Source organism: Cetorhinus maximus, chromosome 15 (assembly GCF_964194155.1).
Source record: "Cetorhinus maximus chromosome 15, sCetMax3.hap1.1, whole genome shotgun sequence".
In the NCBI taxonomy this organism is placed as follows: Eukaryota; Metazoa; Chordata; class Chondrichthyes; order Lamniformes; family Cetorhinidae; genus Cetorhinus; species Cetorhinus maximus.
The window spans coordinates 70,361,676-70,383,577 of NC_135893.1; the positions used below are offsets into that span (position 1 = coordinate 70,361,676).

A 21,902-nucleotide genomic window follows, 5' to 3' on the forward strand; every position below is an offset into this window, starting at 1 on the left:
TTTTTGTCATCCACAAACTTGGCGATAGTACATTCACTTCCCTCATCCAAGTCACTAATATATATTGTAAATATTTGTGGCCCCAGCACTGATCCTTGTGGCACTCCACTTGTTACAGGTTGCCATCCTGAAAATGTCCCCCCTTATCCCAACTCTGTCTTCTATCAGTTAGACAATCCTTTACCCATGCTAATATACTACCCCAATGCCATGGGCTCTTATCTTGTTAAATAGCTTTATGTGCGGTAACTTAGCGAATGCCTTTTGGAAATCCAAATATATTACATCTACTGGTTCCCCTTTGTCTATCCTGCTTGTTCCCTCCTCAAAGAATTCTAATAAGTTTGTCAGGCATGATTTCCCCTTCATGAAGCCATGCTGGCTCTGCTTGATTATATTATGCATTTCTAAGTGCTCTGCTATTATATCCTTCATAATATACTCTAACATCCGTCATTGGGAAAATGTTAAGCTAACTGGCCTATAGTTACCTGTTTTTTGTCTCCCTCCCTTTTTGAATAAAGGTGTTACATTGGCAGTTTTCGAATCCTCTGGAACTTTTCCAGAATCTAAGGATTCTTGGAAGATTACTACCAGTGCATCCATTATCTCTGTAGCTACTCCCTTTAATACCCTCGGGTGCAACCCATCAGGCCCAGGGGACTCATCGGCCTTTAGCCCCATTAGTTTCCCTGGGGATAGTTATTGTATTTATTACCCACCCCACTCCCCACTGCCAGCCTTTTGCCCCTAGATTATTTAGTATTTTTGGAATGCCATTGGTGTCTTCTATCATGAAGACTGATGCATAGTATTTATTCAATTCCTCTGCCATTTCCTGGCTCCCCATTATTATTTCCTCAGCCTCATTCTCTAAGGAGTCTATGTTCACTTTGGCGCCTCTTCCTTTTTATACATTTAAAGAAGCTCTTACTGTCCATTTTTATATTATTTGCTAGTTTACCCTCAAAGTTTATTTTCTCCTGCTTTATTATTTTTTGATCATCTTTTGTTGGCTTTTAAAATGTTCGCAATCCTCCGGCTTCCCACTAATATTTGCCACATTCTATATTTTTTCTTTCAATTTGATACTATCCTTAACTTCCTTGGTTAACCATGGTTGGTTTATCCCCTTCCTAGAATCTTTCTTCCTCACTGCGATATACCTATGTTGTGAGTCATGAACTATTTTCTTAAAAGTTTGCCATGGTTCATCAACCGTCTTTTCTGCTAAACTCCTTTCCCAGTCCACTCCAGCCAGCTCTGCCCTCATTCCTTTGTAACTACCCTTAATTAAGTTTAGCACAGTTGTTTCCGATCCAAGTTTCTCACACTCAAAGTGAGTGCTAAATTTAACTGTGTTATGGTCACTGTTTCCTAGGGGATCTTTTACTCTGAGATCATTTATTAAACCTGCCTCATTACGCATTACCAGATCCAAAATAGCCTGATCCCTGGTTGGATCCACAACATATTGTTCTAGGAAACTGTCCCAAATATACCCTATGAATTCTTGCTTATGGCTACCTCTGCCAATTTGATTTTCCCAATCTACATGAAGGTTAAAGTCACCCATGATTAATGTACTGTCTTTTTTACATGCCCTCATTATTTCCTGATTATTCTCAGTCCTACAGTATAGCTACTGCTAGGGGGCCTAGAGACTACTCCCACCAGTGTCGACTTCCCCTTATTTCTTACCTCCACCCATATTGGATTCTACATCTTCCGATACAAGATCATTTCTTGCTACAATACTTATTCCATCTCGTACTAACAAAGCTACCCCACCACCCTTTCCTTCCTGCATGTCCTTTTGAAAAGTCACATATTTAAGATGGAGATGAGGAGGAATTTCTTCGGAGGGTCATGAATCTTTTGAATTCTGAACCCCAGAGAAGTATGGAGGCTGAGTCGTTGAATATATTCAAGACTGAAATAGACAGGTTTTTGAACTAAAGGGGAGTCGAGGGTTATGGGAAACAGACAGAAAAGTGGAGCTGAGGCCAAGATCAGATGAGCCATGACCTTTTTGAATGGCAGGGCAGGCTCCAGAGGTTATTTGGCCTACTGCTGCCCCTATTTCTTATGTTCTTATGCTACTTGTTCCCTTACCACTCCCTTTGTTCTTGTACCATCAACACTTTGTCATTTAATTTCTCTTACCTTCCACCCTATCACAAACCTACTATTTTGTTCTTTTCCCACCCTCACTCCTTTCATTTGCTCAAAAGCAATTGCATTTCTAGTTTCTAGTTTTCCAGTTATGAAAGGTTACATACTTGAAATGTTAACTCTCTGTCTCTCCACAGATGCTACCCGACCTGCTGAGTATTTCCAACATTTTCTGCTTTTATTTCCAGCGTCTGCTGTATTTTCATAATGGGTTGATCTGTGTGTTAGACCCTGGGCAGTGAAGTGAAATGGATGATGGTGATTTTAAGATCGCTATCTCATTAAACCATCACCAGAACCAACAGATATAACGCTCCTACACAATCTTTGTTTTCATATAAGCTATGCATTGTAGAGTTTCTGGGGTTTTGTGAGGTGTTTGTTTTCCCTGTCAGAGACTGTGAATTAAATGCTAGTAGTTGAACATTAGTGCATAATGTTAGGATTTGGTTAGTCAGGTGGTGAAAGTCTTGATACACTTACAAGCTTTCATTGACAGAGACATACTTTACATACCACGCACCTCCAACTAACAACCAACCTTTCAGCCTGCTCCTATATATGAGCACAGATGAGCCCTCAATTAATGCCTACCACCTGAATACAATTAACAGAAATTGATTAAAAAAAACATGATATCCACATGAATAATGAATACTTGTAATATAATTCTGTGAATTCATTAACTTGCTATTTTTCAGTTGATTACCAGGAAGCCTATAAATGTGAGATAAAGAAATTAAGTGCTTGTCCGTTTTTTGTGTCAAATGATGAAGTTGCTATCTTATTGAATCTTAGAATGAAACAGCACAGAAGGCAGCCATTTGGCTCATCGTACCTATGCCAGCTGTTTGAAAGAGCTATCTAATTAGCCCCAATCCCTGCTCTTTTCCCATATCCCAGCAACTTGTTCCTTTTCTAGTATTTATCCAATTTTTATTTGGAAGATGTGATTGAATCTGCTTCCACCAACCTTTCAAGCAGTGCATCCTAGATCGTAACAATTCACTGCATAATTTTCATTTGCCTGTGTTTTTTTGCCAGTTACCTCAAATCTGTGTGCTTTGGCTACAGACCCTTATAAAGTGTTTTCAAGTTTGTTGCTTTTAGAAGTTATACCATGTGTGGTATAACTTATTTATCAATATAAACTGTCGCATAGGTTCAATCTAAACAAAACCAACAGAAAATCTTCTGCAATCAAAACGTATTCTATGAACAATTATGTCCGGTGAAATTTGATAGTGGCCTGACTACACTTGACATGTTGACATTTAAAGTGGTTAGTAAGAGAACATTTTGTGCTGCATTGGGAATATTTTGTGGCACAAATTAATAAAAAAGATATTTAGAATGTTCTTGAAAGCATTACATCTGTAGAGGGCTGGTTTACAGCTTTATGCCTTTAAGCACTGACTTTTATAGCTTGCATCTCACATATGATTGTTCCTCGGTCCTTCAATAATTGTACCCCCAATCCCATATGCCGTTAATGAAAAGGCTTGTAGAGTAGAATTCTGCCAACTCTTTGATTTAAAATACTAGTGGTATTAGTTTTTTTGTGGTATAAACACGGTGTTGTGGTTCTCTAAGGCTAATATTTTCTTGTGTTCCCTCATGTAGAGATTGATAGTATGCTTGGAAGAGAGTTTATACATTCACAATATCCGAGATATGAAAGTACTGCATACCATCCGAGAAACACCACCAAACCCCACAGGTAATCCCTACGCAGTAAATACCAGCTATAATACCTAGAGCTGGGATAGTGACTTTATGCACCAGGTTTCTTTTAGAACCATCAGTATGTATTTTTCAGCCAACAACCGCAATGAACCTATTTAATTAAAAAATAGCATCCAGTTTGCACCTATGGGAAAATTATCCATCTCGCATACAAAGTGTTTATCCTACTTGTTTGATTCGCTAAAATATTATAGTTGTAAAAATGCATCAAATCAGTCTTAATTGAACAATACCTCAAATGTTACTGAAGAGCTGCAAATCAGCTGCAGGATGCAGGCAGCAAAACAAATACCAAGAAAATCAGATAGTTTCTCAAACCCAACAACTGCTGTTCATACATAAAATCAGCATTGTACTGTTCAGATTAAGTAAGTTCTATTGCATTGTATTGTATATTTGAACTCATCTTTTATTGCTGGGTTCTGAGAGAGTTCATTGAGTGCAGTGACCTAATTGAGTAAGGTGAGAACAGTGGTTCTCTGTGTGCAAACAAAATCTTGGATGGATTATAAATTGTGCTACATTGTTTTATTCTGGAATTCTCATCAGTTGATTTAGTTAATAAGTGCATAAGCACAGTGCCCTCTCACTTCTCCATTTTACAATGTATATTAAATCCTGAAGCATTTATGAAATTCCTTATTCAAGACGGTTGTGTTATTTTCAGGACTATGTGCACTTTCCATTAATAATGATAATTGCTACCTTGCATACCCTGGAAGCGCAACAATTGGGGAGGTACAGGTCTTTGATACTATCAATCTGGTAAGTTACATATTGAATAGATAAAAACTGATTTAACTGTTTATGTATTTAACTCCTGTATTGTTGAAAAGAGAGACATGTCAAAGTTTTTCGTCCTGCACTCATCAGGAGATTTTGTAAGAATACCAATATAAAGGGAAAACAACAATTTATACTGTATGAAAAGAGAGTGCTGATTGGTTGGCAAGTGGGCTCTGATTGATAGAGGCGTTGCCATGGAGAATGCACCAATTGATGGTGACTGACAGTTAAATGCCAAGCATTGTTTGAAATTTAAATGAAGCAGCTTGGCCCTGATTGGTCAAGGTATTGCCCTGAGGAATGAGTCAGTGAATGGCTGTCAGTTGTTTAGCTGAAACAGACACAATGGCCTGAATTTTTCAGGCGGCGGGTGGGGGCAGCCGTGGAGCCGATCGCCGTCCATGATTGGCGCTGCGCCACCATTTTACGCGGGTGGGCCAATTAAGGCCCACCCAACATAAGACGCGAGTCATAGTGCTCAACGCTACCTGTGCAGGTGGGGGGAGGAGAGAGAGCCAGGGCCGAGTGCTTCAATCTCCCTGAGACACGGAGCTGCCGCAGGGAGATTGAATCACTACTGTAAATAATGAATTAAAGGTTTAAAAATTTATTTAAATATGTCACTTCATGTGACTGTGTCACATGAGATGGGACATGTTTTTATATTTAGGAAAAATCTTTTAGTAAATTAAAAGTTCTAGGAAACCTTATCCTGCTTGTGGATGAGATTGCCTAAAAAACGCAAAGGCCCCTTGGCCTTTTCGCCTGCCTGCCAACCTTAAGATTGGACGGGCAGCATTAATAATTACCTTAATCAGTTCCTTAATGGCCGCCGTTTACATATCGGCAGGCACGCAGCTGACTCCACGCGCCCGCCGAACAAAGCACTGCGAGACAGCGCGATGATGTCGGGAAGCACGCCTGATGTGTGCACGTTTTTTTTATCTGCAAAGAACAGGGTGCTGTGTATTAATATATGTAGCTTCCAGCACAGGCAAATGCACCACACTGCGAGCCTGACTGACGATCTTAAATTGGTTGTCAGCGTAATTCTCAGCACACTGAGGATTATTTAGCAAATGTTGTCCAATCGCAGAATCACACCTAATCTGGGACACTGTTTTGAGTTTTGCAAGCACGGGCTGGCTGGGTATGGTCTGTACCTTGCCTGATGTAAACAGTGGCTGGGACATGCTGTTAGATCCGATCCGCCTACATGCGTAGCATCACACTGGCACTGTAATTCATATACCACATTACCCATTTGTGTGATGCTTGACGGAAGCATCCTGTTAGTGGCGAATACCACTTGTATAGTAGCAGCATGAAACAGCTAGTTTCACCTGTTGCTCAAATCTTTGAGATACCTTGCCCTTCCAGGATAATCTGAGGTACACTGGAAACATTTTAGGGCCGAAAGTGACGGCCTTAGGATTGGGAACAGCAGTCCAACTCCTCCTGCCACTGCATTCAGATAGGCATATTTAACACATTCCTTTTGGGTGCTGACCAGCAGCCCTTTTATGGAACCCAGCTATACACCTAATTTTCCTAAATGAAGCCATTGGTGTTGCCAGCTACCTCTGGGCAAGCCAATATTGCAAACAGCGACTCAAAATGGTATTAACCCTACTTGTTTAGGTTATGGACCGATGATACCTATTTTTTTTGTCTCCAACACAATGAGTGGTACACTTTGAGCTTATATTGAGCATGCACTTCCTGCCCGCCATATTGGAAGCTTAGACTCTCATTTAGCCCTGAAAAATTGGTGTAGCATCATCAAATTTCGAGGGTTGTGTCTTTTTAAGAACTTAGCAAAAGATTTTTATAAGAAAAACCTACAGACAGGTTTTAAAACCTATCAGTCCGCTTCTGAATTGATGGATAAAAATGGTGGGTCTCCTATAATTTACCATAATTAGGGTTACAATAATTCCAATATGACGATGGATAAAGATGCAAGTTTTAGTTGACAGAAGATTGCTTATGAAAACTATTTTCAAACTGGGAACACAAGTAAAAGTGTTACTAGAAGGCCCAAGCTGTCAGTATGGCTTTCACCATTATCATATAAACAAAAATGAAAATACATGTAAAATACCTTCACATCTACTTGATAAAAACTTAGCCAGTTACAAGAAGCATTACCACTGAACTTACAGTGACTTAATCTTATTTAATGTTATGTTCCAAACTATCTATATTAAAGCTGTATTTTTTAAAAATGGACTCAACAGTTTTAAAAAATGCTGACATCATATCATGTGACTCTGGCAATATTGGCTCCAGACAAGACCTGAAACTCAAGCAAGTGCCTCATTAAAATATGAACAATTCCAGCCACTTGTGAAACTCAAGTCCTTTTGTTAAGGATGAACTGTAAACGACCAAGACAATGATACCAACCGATTCATCTTTCTGCTTCACCATAGACAATAGAGACGTCGAAACTTGATGGGTGTTAGGCAAATATGAAATGAGTCTCATCGATCTTTCATATCATGATAGTCCCTCATCTCAAAACATTCAAAGTGAAATGCCATAGCACAGGATGTGTATTGGCCCAACCCACTACAGGTTTTTGGACTTGTATAGGTTACATTGTTAAGGCAGCCAGGTTTGCCTCTGCTTTTAAAAGTTATAGCAGAAGCTGTTCGGATCAGAGAAATACCATAATAAATACCATCCAGAAAGCCATTGAACCAGCTACAAGACAAAGCAGCCAAGGTAAAATAGCTATACCTTGAAAGAGGGAGAAGGAATCTTACCGCCAACCTGTTCCAACTTCATGTTCACCTGACAGCTGACCTCCTGACAATTCAACTACAAGAAACCTCGCAGCTTATTGAGAATCCTTCACTTTTACCTGACCTCCACTCCAGCTACAACATCGGTTCTCTATTCTTTGTGTGTGTGACAGTATGTGTGAGACGTTGTGTTAAAACCTCTGGGGCAAGAGTGTGATATTAATTCACAATAGCTTGCTGCTGGAAATTATTTAAATTGGGGCAAATCCCTTTGAGGGCAAGAATATGCACGAACCTCATGCGTAAGAAAAGAACTTTGATCACAAACAATAATAAATACACAAACTCTGTTACAAATAGAATGCTTACTCGGATAATGCTTCCAGGAACCTGCAGCTGTAATCCATTTTACTTTGTATCCCCAAATCTAATTGGTTGGGCTCCTCCATTTATGAAGAAATTAGTCCTAGTGACCTAAATGTTCTATTTTCCATTATGAGGAGTAGGTATCCAGAGTCTTTGCCCCTTAACTCTCTGGCAGCCCAGACACCTAAAATAGTTTAGAACCCATTGTTTTCTGACACCATTCACCAAACTAAATGTAACATTTTAAGCTTGCCTCGTCAGATTGTTCTTCATTCCACTTTCCATGTTCTACAAGTGATTTAAAAAAGACTATAGGGCATGAAATTTGGATCAGTAACACTGCTGGCAATGGTGCTACAGAAGCCATTTGCCTTCCTGGGAATACAAGCTGTGCTGCCAACTGTTTCTGGCACAGCCTGCATTGTGCACCGCCTTGAGAAGTACACTTGAGTGGGCATCACCTACAAGCGCCAGAAGTAAATGCACTGGCAATATGATGTCACACAGCCCCACATGCTGATGTGGCACCCATTTTCCAAATTTGGACCGTGCAGGCAAATTTAACAAAGTTGTACTAAACTCACTGAAAGTCAAGTGTTCAGCTGCAAGAGGCGCTACTAAGTATTTAAAGTGCTAAGCACCCAACTTGCAGGCAAGACGTTCTGCTATTGTAAAGTGTCATAAAGTACTCCAGAGTTTTTTTTTTGGAGGATTTCTGAATTTGACAGGGAGTGTAGCACACAGGCAGAGCAGTGGAGTAGGTAATCTGACCACACACCAGATGCAACAGCTATCGGGGCTGCAGCTGCAGTGTCTGTCAGTTTGACATGTGATGCAACAGGTAGGCTGTGGAAAGCGTAAGCTCTGTGCAATACCAGTTTGGAGCTGGATTCTTCCATGATCCTGGACCGTTTTGGGAGGCTACCTAAAAGACCAGCTAATATACCCAGCATCTTGGTGAACATGCCCATCATCGTTCTCATGTATGCCACCCCATTGAGGTCCTCATCTGAGCCCCTGTAGCAGGACTCATCTGCGACTTCGCCCTCTGGTGAGCTGGCACACCCTCCATTACCCTCATTTACCTCTGGCCAGGCTGCAACCTATTTATGTCTGGTGATTCCCCATGTTCTGATCCCAATTCTGTACCATCCTTTAGGTTATGTGCAGTGCCCTTAGCTGAGCTTCAGAAACAAGTGGTGTGACCTCATTGCTGCGCTGATGCTCTTTCCCCTCCACCTGGGTCTGCTATGGCTGTACAGGCAGTTCTTGGGTATCTGAAAGCAGAAAACTAGAAGTTGTGGTGAAGGAAGGAGATGAAGTGGAAAGCAAGACATCAACATCTGTAGCTTGATCATTATGCTTGAGGGTGAGCTGTGAGTTGAAATGGGATATAAGGCAGGTAGGTACTGTCACTCTGAATGCCTTCAGCAATACCAGGTGTCACAGCTAGCCCCATGATGCTGAGAACCATCTCTTCTGTCGGGATCAGGAGATGCAGATATCCTTGTTCCTTGCCATTTTTGCTCTGCTCTCTTCTATGCTGTGGCACTTGGTCTTGCAAGAGAGAGGGAAGAATGTCTGTGATCAATTAGCACTGTGTTTGGGTGATGTGCCTGCCATAGCTGAATAGCTGAAAACATATGGAGGCAGCAAGAGGTGTGGGAGTGACAGCATTGGAGGATTAGAGAGTGTGAAGTGGAGTATCTGGATTTTAGGTGTGAGTCCTGAGTGCCAGGGAGTGCTGCTGGGTGAGTGATGGGAGTGTAATGTATTGGGTAGTTTAAGAAGCTGGTGGAGTGATAGTGAGCAAATGTCATGTAATGGGGAAAGATGCATTCGCTGACCTTGTGGCACTGCAGCAAGGCCCTCTGGTCCTGATGCCAGGATATGACCTCCCTGGACACCTGTCCCCAGGTGCCTTCTTCCCATAAAACCATGGCATCTTTCCTCGTGTTAATCTTCACCACTAATACTCCAGCATCACATCTTTGAATCTGGAGCCCCCTCTCAGCACTGATGTTCCATTTTCCTTGTTTAGAATTGCAAAAACAGTATTACAGCATCTGCCTCTGTCATTCGGTGAAGCTTCCTTGAAGAAGGACAGTCTGCCTTTAAGAATGGAAGACTAGCTGCACCACATGAGATGAGCAAATGCTGCTCGGCCCTTGAATAGAAAGGCAACCAGCAGGGCGGCGGTAGATACTTGATTCTATGCTACAATCATACAATTGAAGTGGTAGCAGCAAGAAGTGGTAGCAGCAAGAAGTGGCAGCAACAATTTTGCATGATGCCTATTGTCACTGGAACCAGCCCTGGAAAATTGCAAATTGTGCCCTGTGCTCAAAAAACAGCACAACCATTTTTTAGTCCATAGTCTTTGCTCGTTATTGCACGGTTGAATCAGTACCTGGAAAAACCCATCCGTAAAAACAAAAGAAATGAAGAAGTATGTGTTTTATCTTTTTAGTATTGCTAGGTTTCACTGTTGGATTTGTAAATTGATAGAATAAAGGCTTCCAGTGATTGGAAATCTATAATGCAACTGACACAAGAATGTATTTAGGTTTGATAATACATGGAAGAGTTTTCATACTGTGTTCCTTAAATAATGCACAAGTATATTTTTATTTTAAGATGCGTTAGCACACCTGATATAGATTCTTTCTGGTGACTGTGCTTTTGATTTGTAAATTGGGATTTAAGTGTAATCCATTAACATAGGAACAGGAATGTAGGCCATTTAGTTCCTGAAGCCTGTTCTGCCATTCATTGAGATCCTGATGAAGTGATGTTCTTGCTTATAATAACCATGCGAGCAAAGATAAATTTCTGGGAGTTTATTGCCCATTTATCAGCTGGTGTGAGTTAGCAAGGCTAGAAGTACCCCTACATTTGTCCTGTTTACTGAACTGTCTGAGAGGCCTAGAATTGGGTCAATGGTTCTTAGGTTTGGTTTGCGAAAGAGCAATGTTTTAACTGTACTGGACAGCATTGTGGTTTAAAACCTTGCCTGTATGCTAATGGATCAAGGTTGAAATCAAACCCAGACAGAGAGAATGAGCTATGAAAGCATATATTCACTTTCTCCTCTGGCTAGTAATAATTCTGAATTGGATTTTCAATTTCATTTCCTTTGGGTATCAGTCTTCAGCAAAGCCAAGTTCTCCAAAGTAAATATCACAATTGATGCATGCAAATGTAACGGTATCAATATATGGGACAGTTTCTGTGATGTTTCTACCAAACATAACCATTTTGTACAACTGAAGACCCTGCTCTAGTCTATTTGGTCCCTCTGGTGTACATTGTCACTATGCAAAAAAAACGACAACCAATTTTAGTTATTTGGACTTTATACATGCATGCAATTTGAGATGAGCAGGGGTTGAATTGCAGTGCAATTGCATAATCCTTTGCTTCAAATGACTTGTTAAAGCTTGATCCTTGCACCCAGTATTGTTTTACTTGTGCTGCATAATTTTTGCAAAGCATTGTAATGGAATATTTTTGAATATGAAGCTTTCAAATATCTGGTATACAATTTTTTCATGGCTCTTGCATTGCGATGCCAATGGGTTGAAGGCCTTTGACCTAAGTAAATACTTGATATTAATCATATAAGCTTATGTAATTGATTTTTTAGCATGATGAAATTCTGAATTATTCACTGCCTTGCTTGTAAAATCATATTTGACCCTGAGCTGTTATTCCTTAAAGTAATATGCACACAAGTAAAAGAGAATAGATTTATTTTTACCTTTTTAGTGTTCAGTAAACATAATATTCATGTAAGGCAACTTTTCATTCACTGTTTTTGTTTGTCTTAGAGAGCTGCAAATATGATCCCAGCTCATGACAGTCCTCTTGCTGCTCTGGCATTTGATGCAAGTGGTACGAAACTGGCGACAGCCTCTGAAAAGGTAAGCCGTTTGAGGCAGATGTATATGTTTTGCGTACTTTAATTTAACGATAATATTTTCACAATAACAATTGGAGATGAAAAAGGAGTTATTTTTTGATAGGCAAAACATTTTACAACAACATATTGCATTTGCATAGCATCCTTAACATAGCAAAGCGTTCTAGGGCATTATCCATGGAACATTATCAAACAAAATTTTAACACTGAGCTGGATAAGGAGATTTTAGGGCAGGTGATCAAAAACTTAGCCAAAGAGGTAGGTTTTGAGAACATATGGATTTGAGGAATAGGAGCAGAAGTATGCCATTCGGCCCTTGAACATCCTCCTTCATTGAATAGGATCATGTATCTCAGCTACACCTTCCCCCACTATTCACATGTCCCTTGCTTCCACTCATAAGTAGGCAGAAATCGATTGACCTATCTCTCTTGAAAATATTCAACAACTGATCATCCACAGATCTCTGTGGCAAAAAAATTCGAAAGGTTCACAGCCCTTTGAGTGAGCAAATTTCACCTCATCTCAGTCCTAAATGACTGATCCCTTATTCTGAGACTGTGGCTCATAGTTCTGGACTCCCAAGCCAGGAGAAACATCCTACCATCTACCCTGCTTAAGAATTTTATAAGATCATAAGAAATAGGAGAAATACACAATATAACCCCTCGAGCCTGCTCCACCATTCAGTGCGATCATGGCTGCATAGGCAACTGATGCCACGGCTGCCAAGCAATGGAGCAGTGTAAATAGCGGATGCACAAGAGGCCAGAATTGGAGCACAGATATCTTGAAGAGTTGTAGGGCATAAGAACATAAAATATTTATATACATGCACACAATGTTGCATTTTTGTGTTGACTAACTTGAGCTAATAAACTAGAAGCAGGGCAGTTCATCCTACTTAAATTAGATTGCTACAACTTTAAGTTATGCACATGGGATAAAAGGGGCAGTGAGAGTATAGATACAAAGTTAGCTGAGTGGCAGGAAACAGAGTAGTGGTAAATAATTTTTTGAACTGGAAGGTGGTAGATAGCATGGTTCTCAAGGGGTCAGTTCTAGGACCATTGTTTTTGGTGATATAAATAACTAGACTTGGGTGTACAGGGCACAATTTCAAAATTTGCTGATAACACCAAACAGGAAAGCATTGTTGACTGTGAGGAGGGTAGTGATAAACTTAAGAGAATATAAACAGGTGGACAAATGAGAGATGGAATTTAATGCAGAGAAGTGTGAAGTGATACATCTTGATAGGAAGAATGTGGTTAAGCAATATAAAATAAAGAATACAATTCTAAAGGGGGTGCAGAACAGAGAGACTTGGGTGTATGTGCAAAAATCATTAAAAGTGGCAAGGAAGCTTGAGAAAGTGATTAAAAAGGCATACTGGGCTTTATAAATAGAGGAGTTGAGTACAAAAGTAAAGTTATGATGAAGCTTTATAAAAGCACTGCTTCGGCCTCACCTGGAGTATTGTGTCCAATTTTGGGCACCCTTAAGAAGAATGCCAGGGCTTTAGCGTGGCTGCAGAAAAGATTCATGAAAATGGTTCCAGGGATGAGGGACTTTGGTTACATGGATAGGTTGGAGAAACTGAAGTTGTTTTCCTTAGAGAAGAAACAGTTGAGAGAGATTTCATAAAGGTGTTAAAAATCATGAGGGGTCTAGACAGAAAAGATAGACAACTGTCCCCATTGGCAGAGGGCTCAAGAATTAGAGAACACCGATTTAGGATGATTGACAAAAGAACCAACAGCAACATGAAGAAGAACTTGTTTACGCAGTGAGTAGTTAGGATTTGTGATACATTGTCTGAGAGTGTGGTGGAGGTAGCTTAATTGTGGCCTTCAAAAGGGAATTGGATAAGCACCCAAAGAGAGAAAATTTTCAGGGCTATGAGGAAAAGGAGGGGTTGTGGGGTTGGCTGAGTTGCTCTTCCAGATACTGAAGCAGTCCATGTCCAAATGCAGCAAGACCTGGACAGTATCCAGGCTTGGGCTGACAAGTGGCAAGTAATATTCACGTCACACGTGTGTCAAGAAATGACCGTCTTCAACAAGAGAGAATTCAGTCATCGCCCCTTGATGTTCAATGGCATTACCATCACTGAATCCCCCACTATCAACATCCTGGGGGTTACCATTGACCAGAAACTGAACTGAACTAGCTATATAAATATTGTGGCTACAAGAGCAGGTCAGAAGCTAGGAATCGTGTGACGAGTAACTCCCCTTCTGACTCCCCAAAGCCTGCCCACTATCTACAAGGCACAAGTCAGGAGTGTGATGGAGAACTCCTCACTTGCCTGGATGAGTGCAACTCCCACAATTCTCAAGAAGCTTGATACTGCCCAGGACAAAGCAGCACGCTTGATTGGCACCACATCCACAACCATTCACTCCCTCCACCACCAACGCACAGTAGCAGCAGTTTGTATCATCTACAGATGCACTGCAGGAATTCACCAAGGTTCCTGCGACTGCACCTTCCAAACCCACTACCATATAGGAGGACAAGGGCAGCAGATAGATGGGAACACCACCACCTGGAAGTTCCTCTCTCAAGTTGCTCACCATCCTGACTTTGGAAATATAACACCATTCCTTCACTGTTGCTAGAATTCTGGAATTCCCTTCCTAACAGCACTGTGGGTGTACCTATACCACATGGACTGCAGTGGTTCAAGCAGGCTGCTCACCACCATCCTCTCAAGGGCAACTAGGGATGGGCAATAAATGCTGGCCCAGCCAGCGAAGCCCACATCCCGTGAATTAATATATTTTTAAAAAAAGAACCAGCATGGGCACAATGGGCTGAATGGCCTCATTAGATGCTGAATACTATGCTAAACTCTATTTTGCATTGAACTAGTTTGTTGTACCTCAATCCATCAAATCCCAGTTATTGATTCCCTTAAATCCATCCACAGGTGAATTATTTTAAAGATAACAATCATCTGTATGTTTTTAAAGTATCTACTGGGATCTAAGACCTCTGCTCAAGCACCAATTCTAACAGCTGACTTTTTGTGTATTTCTAAGTGAATGGATGGTTTTCTAGGCCATTTCAGAGGGCACTAGGCAAAAGAATGCAGCTGAGGAAACTGAGTGTGGACTTGGAGTTTGGTGAGTTGGGTAGAAATGGGTATTTGTTTCCTTTTTTTGCCTTTCTCACCCTGTAGGAATGGGTTCTTACTCACCAAACTCCTTTCCCTGTGGTAGAGTATCGGGTAAGTTCTATCCCTAAGGTTTAAAATAGTATGCAAATTGGTGGTAAAGTTAATACAATATATAAAAAAGCAACATAAATAAGTGAATAATATAGTTAAGTCATTATTTAAAACACATTAAGAATGGCAGGACAAGTGATGTATCAAGGCTACAGCCTGTGGGTGCTCCAGGGTAACATTGTGTTCCAGAGCAAATACGTCTGCAGTAAGTGTTTGTGGCTTGAGGAACTTCGGCTCAGAGTCATTGAGCTGGAAGCTGAGCTGAAGACTCTGCACATCAGGGAGGGGGAAAGTCACCCGGATGCTTTGTAAACCACTTAGGATAGAGTCTTCTGATTTGGTCAGTGATCAGGGACAGGAGGATGTGACTGCGAGTGAGGCAGGCAAGGGGATCCAGAGGGCAGGAGTGTGAGCCTCTGCAATTGTCCAATAGGTTTAAGGTTCTTTCAGCTTGTTTGGATGGGAGCAGGGGTTGCAGGGTGAATAAGCAAACTGACCATGGTACCGTGGTACAGGAAGCAGTTCAAATGGTGGGAGCAACAAGGAACGTGGTAGTAAGGGACAGTATGATGGTCGTGGTAGTAGGGGGACAGTATAATGAGAGGGATTGACACTGTTCTCTGCAACAAAGATCGAGAATCCAAATGGCTGTGCTGGCTGCCGGGTGCCAGGGTTCGGGACATCTGCTCAGGGCTGGAGAGGAACTTGCAGTGGGAGGGGGAGGATCCAGTTGTCGTGGTCCATGTAGGTACCAATGATATAGGTAGAACTAGGAAAGAGGTTCCGCATAGAGTCTGAGGAGCTAGGCACTAAATTGAAAAGCAGAACCTCAAAGGTTGTAATCTCTGGAATATTACCTGAGCCGTGTGCAAATTGGCATAGGCTGCATAAAATTAGAGAGATGAACATGTGGCTCAAAGACTGGTGTGAGAGAAGTGGGTTCTGGTTTGTGAGGCACTATTACCAGTATTGGGGAAAGTGGGAGCTGTGCCATTGGGACTGTCTACAGCTGAATTGTGCTGGGACCAATGTTCTTGCGAACCGCATAACTAGGGGAGTATAGAAAGAATTTTAAACTAAATAGTGGGGGCAAGGATCAAATGTGGAAAGATGCGGTACCCAAAGAGTAGAGACAAGGTAAGAGAGGAAAATAGTAATATGGGAAATGAGAGTCGGAGAATGGCAGGAAGGGACAGAAAGAAAAAAACATGAGAACGCACAAAGGATCAAGACTAGCTGTTACAAAAATAACAAAAAGACTAAGCTAAAGGCTCTGTATCTAAATGCACGTAGCATTCAGAACAAAGTAAACGAATTGATAACACACATTGCCATAAATAAATATGATCTGATAGCCAATGCCGAGACCACGCTGCAGGATGACAAAGATTGGGTCCTGTATATTGAGGGATATATGACATTCGAGAAGATCAGGAAGCTAGGTAAAGGTGGAGGAGTAGCACTGTTAATCAAGAATGGCATTTGTGCAATGGTTAAAGATGACCTTGGTTCTGGAGATCAGGATGTAGAATCAGTTTGGGTGGAGATGAGGAATAGTAGGGAAAAGAAGTCACTAATGGGAGTGGTCAACAGGCCCCTTAACAGTAACCACAATGTAGGACAAAGTATACAAGAAGAAATATTGGGTGCTTGTAATAAAGGGACAGCAATAATCATGGGTGACTTTACATATAAACTGGAAAAATCAGATTGGCAGTGGTAGCCTGGATGAGGAGTGCATAGAATGCTTTCGATAGAGTTTCTTAGAACAACACATTTTGGAACCAACCAGAGAGCAGGTTATATTAGACTTGCTTTGAGGTTATTTATTAATCCTGTCACATTCCACAGAGTTCAGGCTGCCCTAGTTAGCAGCAACCATGGTATGATTGAATTTTACATCCAGTTTGAAAAGGAGAAGAGTGGGTCTAAGACTAGTATTTTAAACTTAAATAAAGGCAACTATGTGGGCATGAAAGCTGAGTTAGCTGAAGTGAACTGGAATACTAGGGGATAGATCAATAGAGAAACAGTGGCAGACACTTAAGAGGATATTTCAGAATGCTTACAATAAGTATATTCCTACTATAAAGGGAAAATTCTAAAGAGAGGACCCACCATCCATGGTTAACTAAAGTTAGGGAAAGCATTAAACTTAAGGAAAAAGTATATAACTGTGCAAAGATGAGTGGCAGGTCAGATGATTGGTTAGAATATAAAGAATGGCAGAGAATGACTAAAAGGTTAATCAGGAGAAGGAAATTAAGAGTATGAGAGGAGCTAGCTAAAAATGTAAAAACGGGTAGCAAGAGTTTCGACAGGTACAGGAAAAGAGTAAGTAAAGTGAGTGTTGGTTCTCTAGGAAGTGAGAATGGGGAGTTAAAAGTAGATAATAAGGAAATGGTGGGTGAAATGAACAAATATTTTGCATCAACTAGCGAAGCAATGCTGAACAAACTGATGGAGATTTGTCAGCCTGCAGTTCTGGGTCCAGATGGACTTCATCCTAGGGTCTTAAAAGAGGTGGCTAATGAGGTAGTAGATGTGTTGGTATTAATTTTGCAAAATTCTCTAGATTCTGGAAAGGTGCCATCAGACTGGAAAGTAGCAAATTTTACCCCTGTGTTCAAGAAGGGAGGGAGGCAGAAAACAGGTAACTATTGGCCAGTTAACTTGATGTCTGTCATGGGGAATATGTTAGAGTTGATCATTGAGGTTATAGCTAGGCACTTGGAAAACACAAGGTAATAGGGAAGAGTCAACATGGTTTGGTGAAAAGGAAATTAAATTTAACCAATTTATTAGAGTTCTTTGAAGGAGTAACATGTGCTGTGGATAATGGGGAGCCTGTAGATGTACTGTACTTGGATTTCCAATAGACATTTGATAAGGGGCCACATTAAATGCTATTGTGGAAAATAAAAGCTCATGGTGTAGGTGGTAACATATTAGCCTGGATAGAAAATTGGCTGGCTGACAGAAAACTGACAGTATGCATAAATGGGCCTTTGTCTGGTTGGCAGGATGTGACGTGCGGAGTCCCACAGGTGTCTGTGCTGAGGCCTCAACTATTTACAATTTACATCAATGACTTAGATTAGGGGAGTGAAGGCATGGTAGCCAGATTTTCAGACGACACAAAGATTGGTAGGAAAGTATGTTGTGGAGAAGACATAAGGAGTTTGTGGATGAATATAGATAGGTTGAGTGAGTGGGCACAAATCTGGCAGATGGAGTTTAATGTGGGAAAATGTGAAGTTGTTCACTTTGGCAAGAAGAATAAAAAAGCGCCATATTACTTAAATGGAGAACGACTGCAGAATTCCGAGGTGCAGCAAGATCTAGGTGTTCTCATGCATGAGTCACAAGAAGTTAGTATGCAGGTACAGCATGTAACCAAGAACGGTAATGGAATGCTGTCCTTTTTATTATGAGAAGAATTGAACATAAAAGTATAGGTGTTATGCTTCAGTTACACAGGCATTGATGAGACCACATCTCGAATAGTATGTGCCGTTTTGGTCTCCTTGTTTAAGGAAGGAAGTAAATGCGTTGGAGGCGGTTTACTCAATTGATACCTAGAATAAGTGGGCTGCCTTATGAGGATAGGTTGGACAGGCTGGGCTTGTTTCCACTGGAGTTCAGAAGAGTGAGGGGGTGACTTGTTTGAAGTATATAAGATCCTGAATGATCATGAAAAGGTGGACATGGAAAGGATGTTTCCTCTTGTGGGTGAGTCCAGAACTAGGGAGCACTGTTTTAAAATTAGGGGCCGTGCTTTTAGGACAGAGATGAGGAGAAATATTTTCTCCGAGTTGTGCGACTTTGGAACTCCCTCCCTCAAAAGGTGGTGGAAGCGGGGTCCCTGAATATTTTTAAGGCAAGGGTAGGTAGATTCTTGTTAGGCAAGGGAATCAAAGGTCATCGGGGGTAGATGGGAATGTGGAACTTGAAACACAAGCAGATCAGCCATGATCTTATTGAATGGCGGAGCAGTCTTGAGGGACCGATTGACCTACTTCTCCTATTTCGTATGTTCACTGAGTTGGCTACATAGAATGGGTCTAAAGTTGTACATATGCCAGCCTGGATAGACTGGCTGATTCTCTCTGCTAAAAATTCACCACTGACAAATAATTCTACCATGCTGTATGCTACAGTCTTGCCAGCATGATGTTCACCTAATAGATGGAGTAATGTGTATCAAAATCTTGGCTTAAGATATTACGCTCTAAAAGGGGTTAAATTAATTCTGCTTTAAGAAATATCTGTTGAACCCTGAATTAAGAACTTTTAAGAATCTCAGTGTAGAATCATGACAGTTACAGCGCAGGAGGAAGCCATTTGTTCCTGCCTTTAGGGTGCTTGCTCTTTTTAAAAACATTCCTTGGGATGTGGGCAATGATGACATGGCAGTATTTATTGTCCACCTTTACTTTCAACTTTTTGAATGCAGCAATTGTTTTACAGAAAAATGTGAGATTTCCTAGGCCATTTCAAAGGACATTAGGAGTTGACCACATTTCATAAGTCTGAAGTTTTGTGTTGACCCTAATTGGGAGGCTAGCTGGTTCTGTTCCCGAAATACATTAATCAGCTAGTTGTATTTTTACAACAGCCATCAGCTTTACTGAATTTGTTTAATTCATTTTCATGACTTGCCATGGTGGGATTATGAGGTTGTAGATAAAGGGGAACCAATGGATGTAGTATATTTGCATTTTCAAAAAGCATTCAATAAAGTAGCACTTAAGAGATTATTACACAAAACTAGGAATTGGAGGATAGGATTGATATTAACAAGGGTTGAAGATTGCTGAAGGGACAGAAAACAGACTATTTTTGGGTTGCCAAGCTCAAAACTAGTGGGGTGCTACAAAGATGAGTGCTTGGGCATCAGCTATTTACAATCTATATCAACAATTTAGATGAGGGAACAGAGTGTAATGTATCCAAGTTTGCTAACATTACAAAGATTGGTGGGAAAGTAAGCTATAAGGAGGATGCAAAAAGACTGCAAAGGGACATAGACAGGTTAAGTGAATGAACAAGAACATGCCAGATGGAATATTATTGCTAATCCAGTATTGTAATCACCACACCTCCATAACAGTAGTTGGAGTGCTTACTCTAATTCTATTTCTCTAGTAGTTCCCCTTATCCTTTTATATTCTTTACAAATACTAAAACATAAGTTGTGATGGAAAATTTGAAGCAAGCGGGACCATTCCTGGGCCTAGAGGTCAGATGGGTGAGCCATTCCTGGCCCTATAGCACATGTGACCTGCTGCTACAAGGCATTTGGGGCTGGCCTAGTGTTACTGGCCTACCAGTATACATTCAAGCCCCGGTGGCAGCTTCACTAAGACCTAGAACATAGTGGTTGAGTATATATTGGTTAACACTCTGACATAATGCACAGCTGCACCAGGCTGCTAATCAACCATTTTATATTCAGATTGTTGATAAAGCCTATGCTCTATGTATATGAAGATATTTGAGTTCATCTTATAAACAACCCTGGAGTTTTTAAAATAAATATATTTATATACTACTGAACAATCATCATTTCCTTATTTAAATAGCTTTGCTTAGTATAACTTTTGCTTTCATGCTTCTTTTGCTGATTTTGTTTCTTTTGCTTTGTATCTGCAGGGAACAGTAATCCGAGTGTTCTCCATTCCAGAGGGTCAGAAACTCTTTGAATTCCGAAGGGGAGTTAAGAGGTAAGAAAATTGGGCAATGTTAAACTTGAAGGTTATCTATACATTACTAACAGTAATATGGTAAACAGTAGTCACTGTGGTTTTATATGGGGTATAATCCAGTTTGACAAACCTGCTGGACTTGTAAGTAATTAACAACCAAGTAAACTTTGGGAAATGTAAAGATATGAGAATATAACAACTAGGAGCAGAAGTAGGCCATTCAAGCCTGTTTCACTATTCAAAAGATCATGGCTGATTTTCTACCTCAACTCCACAATCCCACACCTATCTTGATATTCCTCAATTGCCCTAGTGTCCAAAAATCTTGTCAAACTCTGTCTTGAATGTAGTCAACAACTTAGCATCCACAGCCCTTTGCGATAGGGAATTCCAAAGGTTCACAATCCTTTGAGTGAATAAGGCTCCCCTCATCTCTGTCCTAACTGGTCAACCTTTATTCTGATACTGTGATCCCTAGCTCCAGACTTTCCAGCCAGGGAAACATCCTCTCATTATCTACCCTCTCAAACCCCTTTAAGAATTTCATATGTTTCAATGAGATCACCTATTATTCTTCAGAAATCTAGGGAATATAAGCCTGGTCTACTCAACCACTACTCAATTTGTCCTCTTAGGGATTCCCCTTTGTCTCAGCAATCAGTTTGGTGAACCTTTGTCGCACTCTCTTTAAGGAAAGTATATCCTACCTTATTTGGGGAGACCAAAACTGTATTCTAGGTGTGGTCTCGCCAAGGCCCTACATAATTGAAGTAAGGCTTTGTTCTTACAGTCCAATCTCTTTGTAATAAATCTAACATTACATTTGATTTCCGAATTGTTTGCTGTGCCTTCATGTTATCTTGCTGTGATTTGTGTACAAGGACACGTAGGTCCCTCCACATACTAACGTTTTCCAGCCTCGCACCAATATTCTGTTTTTCTGTTTTTCCTGCCAAAGTGGATATCTCCACATTGGATTCCATCTGGCACGTTCTTGTTCACTCACTTAACCTGTCTATGTCCCTTTGCAGTCTTTTTGCATCCTCCTCTTAGCTTACTTTCCCACCAATCTTTGTAATGTTAGAAAACTTGGATACGTTACACTCTGTTCCCTCATGTAGATTGTAAATAGCTGATGCCCAAGCACTCATCTTTGCAGCACCCCACTAGTTTAGAGCCTGACAACCCAAAAATAGCCTGTTTTCTGTCCCTT

At 40.7% G+C, this 21,902-nt stretch overlaps 1 protein-coding gene across 1 annotated transcript in view; it reads left to right on the top strand.

Annotated features, from left to right (window-relative positions):
- The window catches only part of wipi2 (WD repeat domain, phosphoinositide interacting 2), a 64,072-nt gene that overhangs the window by 29,770 nt on the left and 12,400 nt on the right, over positions 1–21,902 (top strand). Inside the window, exons 4-7 of the mRNA XM_078558607.1 lie at positions 3,799–3,895; positions 4,589–4,686; positions 11,654–11,746; positions 20,637–20,707. Coding sequence (XP_078414733.1) covers positions 3,799–3,895; positions 4,589–4,686; positions 11,654–11,746; positions 20,637–20,707 — 359 coding nt within the window. The remainder of the gene's footprint in view (positions 1–3,798; positions 3,896–4,588; positions 4,687–11,653; positions 11,747–20,636; positions 20,708–21,902) is intronic.